This window comes from Emiliania huxleyi, assembly GCF_000372725.1.
Source record: "Emiliania huxleyi CCMP1516 unplaced genomic scaffold EMIHUscaffold_6296, whole genome shotgun sequence".
NCBI classification, from domain to species: Eukaryota; Haptophyta; order Isochrysidales; family Noelaerhabdaceae; genus Emiliania; species Emiliania huxleyi.
The window spans coordinates 31-1468 of record NW_005197277.1 but is presented as its reverse complement, the minus strand read 5'-3'; the positions used below and the strand labels follow the sequence as shown (position 1 = coordinate 1468).

General features: G+C 75.7%; 1 protein-coding gene across 1 annotated transcript; it reads left to right on the top strand.

Annotated features, from left to right (window-relative positions):
- Nucleotides 1–20: 20 nt before the first annotated feature.
- EMIHUDRAFT_124703 (hypothetical protein) lies at nt 21–673 on the top strand (the record flags this gene model as incomplete). Its single annotated transcript, XM_005763567.1, has 1 exon — nt 21–673. A coding segment is annotated over one exon (653 nt), but the record flags the coding sequence as incomplete, so codon positions are not given.
- Nucleotides 674–1438: the final 765 nt, after the last annotated feature.

Sequence of the window (1438 nt, the reverse complement as noted above, 5' to 3'; positions counted from 1 at the left end):
CCCGCGTCGCCATCTTCGGCATGCCGCAGCAGTCCACCCTCGCCGCCGCCGCCCTCGCGTCGCCGCCCTCGCCGCCGCTCGTCTGCCCTTGCCTCGCCGCCTACCCGGCCGGCGTCAGCCTCGTGAGCGGCGAGGTGCATGTCGTCGCGGCGGACGGCGTGAGCCACCCTCGTGTACCCCGGCACGTACGGCCTCCACGGGTCGAGCACGAGCGGTGCTACGTCGACCCGGCCGCGTGCAACGCCGAGTACAGCACGGCCGCGTACGTGGTGGGCGCCACCCCGCACTCCTCGTACCGTGCGTGCGGCTTCAGCAACGAGTTCGAGAGCTGGTTCTGCCAGCCGCCGATGCCGCCGCCGCCCTCGCCGCCGCCGGACTCGCGTCGCCGCCGCCCTCGCCGCCGCCCGCCCTCGCCGCCGCTCGACTGCCCGTGCCTCGCCGCCTACCCGGCCGGCGTCAGCCTCGTGAGCGGCGAGGTGCAGGTCGTCACGGCGGACGGCGTGAGCCACCCTCGTGTACCCCGGCACGTACGGCCTCCACGGGTCGAGCACGAGCGGTGCTATGTCGACCCGGCCGCGTGCAACACCGAGTACAGCACGGCCGCGTACGTGGTGGGCGCCACCCTGCACTCCTCGTACCGTGCGTGCGGCTTCAGCAACGAGTTCGAGAGCTGGTTCTGCCAGCCGCCGCCGTCACCGCCGCCCTCGCCGCCGCCGCCCTCGCGTCGCCGTCGCCGCCGCCCTCGCCGCCGCCGCCCTCGCGTCGCCGTCGCCGCCGCCCTCGCCGCCGCCGCGCTCGCGTCGCCGTCGCCGCCGCCCTCGCGTCGCCGTCGCCGCCGCCCTCGCCGCCGCCGCCCTCGCCGCCGCTCGGCTGCCCGTGCCTCGCCGCCTACCCGGCCGGCGTCAGCCTCGTGAGCGGCGAGGTGCATGTCGTCACGGCGGACGGCGTGAGCCTCGCGTACCCCGGCACGTACGGCCTCCACGGGTCGAGCACGAGTGGTGCTACGTCGACCCGGCCGCGTGCAACACCGAGTACAGCACGGCCGCGTACGTGGTGGGCGCCACCCTGCACTCCTCGTACCGTGCGTGCGGCTTCAGCAACGAGTTCGAGAGCTAGTTCTACCAGCCGCCGCCGCCGTCACCGCCGCCCTCGCCGCCGCCGCCCTCGCGTCGCCGTCGCCGCCGCCCTCGCCGCCGCCGCCCTCGCGTCGCCGTCGCCGCCGCCCTCGCCGCCGCCGCGCTCGCGTCGCCGTCGCCGCCGCCCTCGCGTCGCCGTCGCCGCCGCCCTCGCCGCCACCGCCCTCGCCGCCGCCGTCGGCCCGACCGCCCTCTGCCACCTCGCCGCTGAACCTACCGTCGACGGCCCCACTCTTACGGCTAAGCGCATGAATACCAGACACTTTGTACAACACGACATCTTTCTCCAAAATTTACCGACA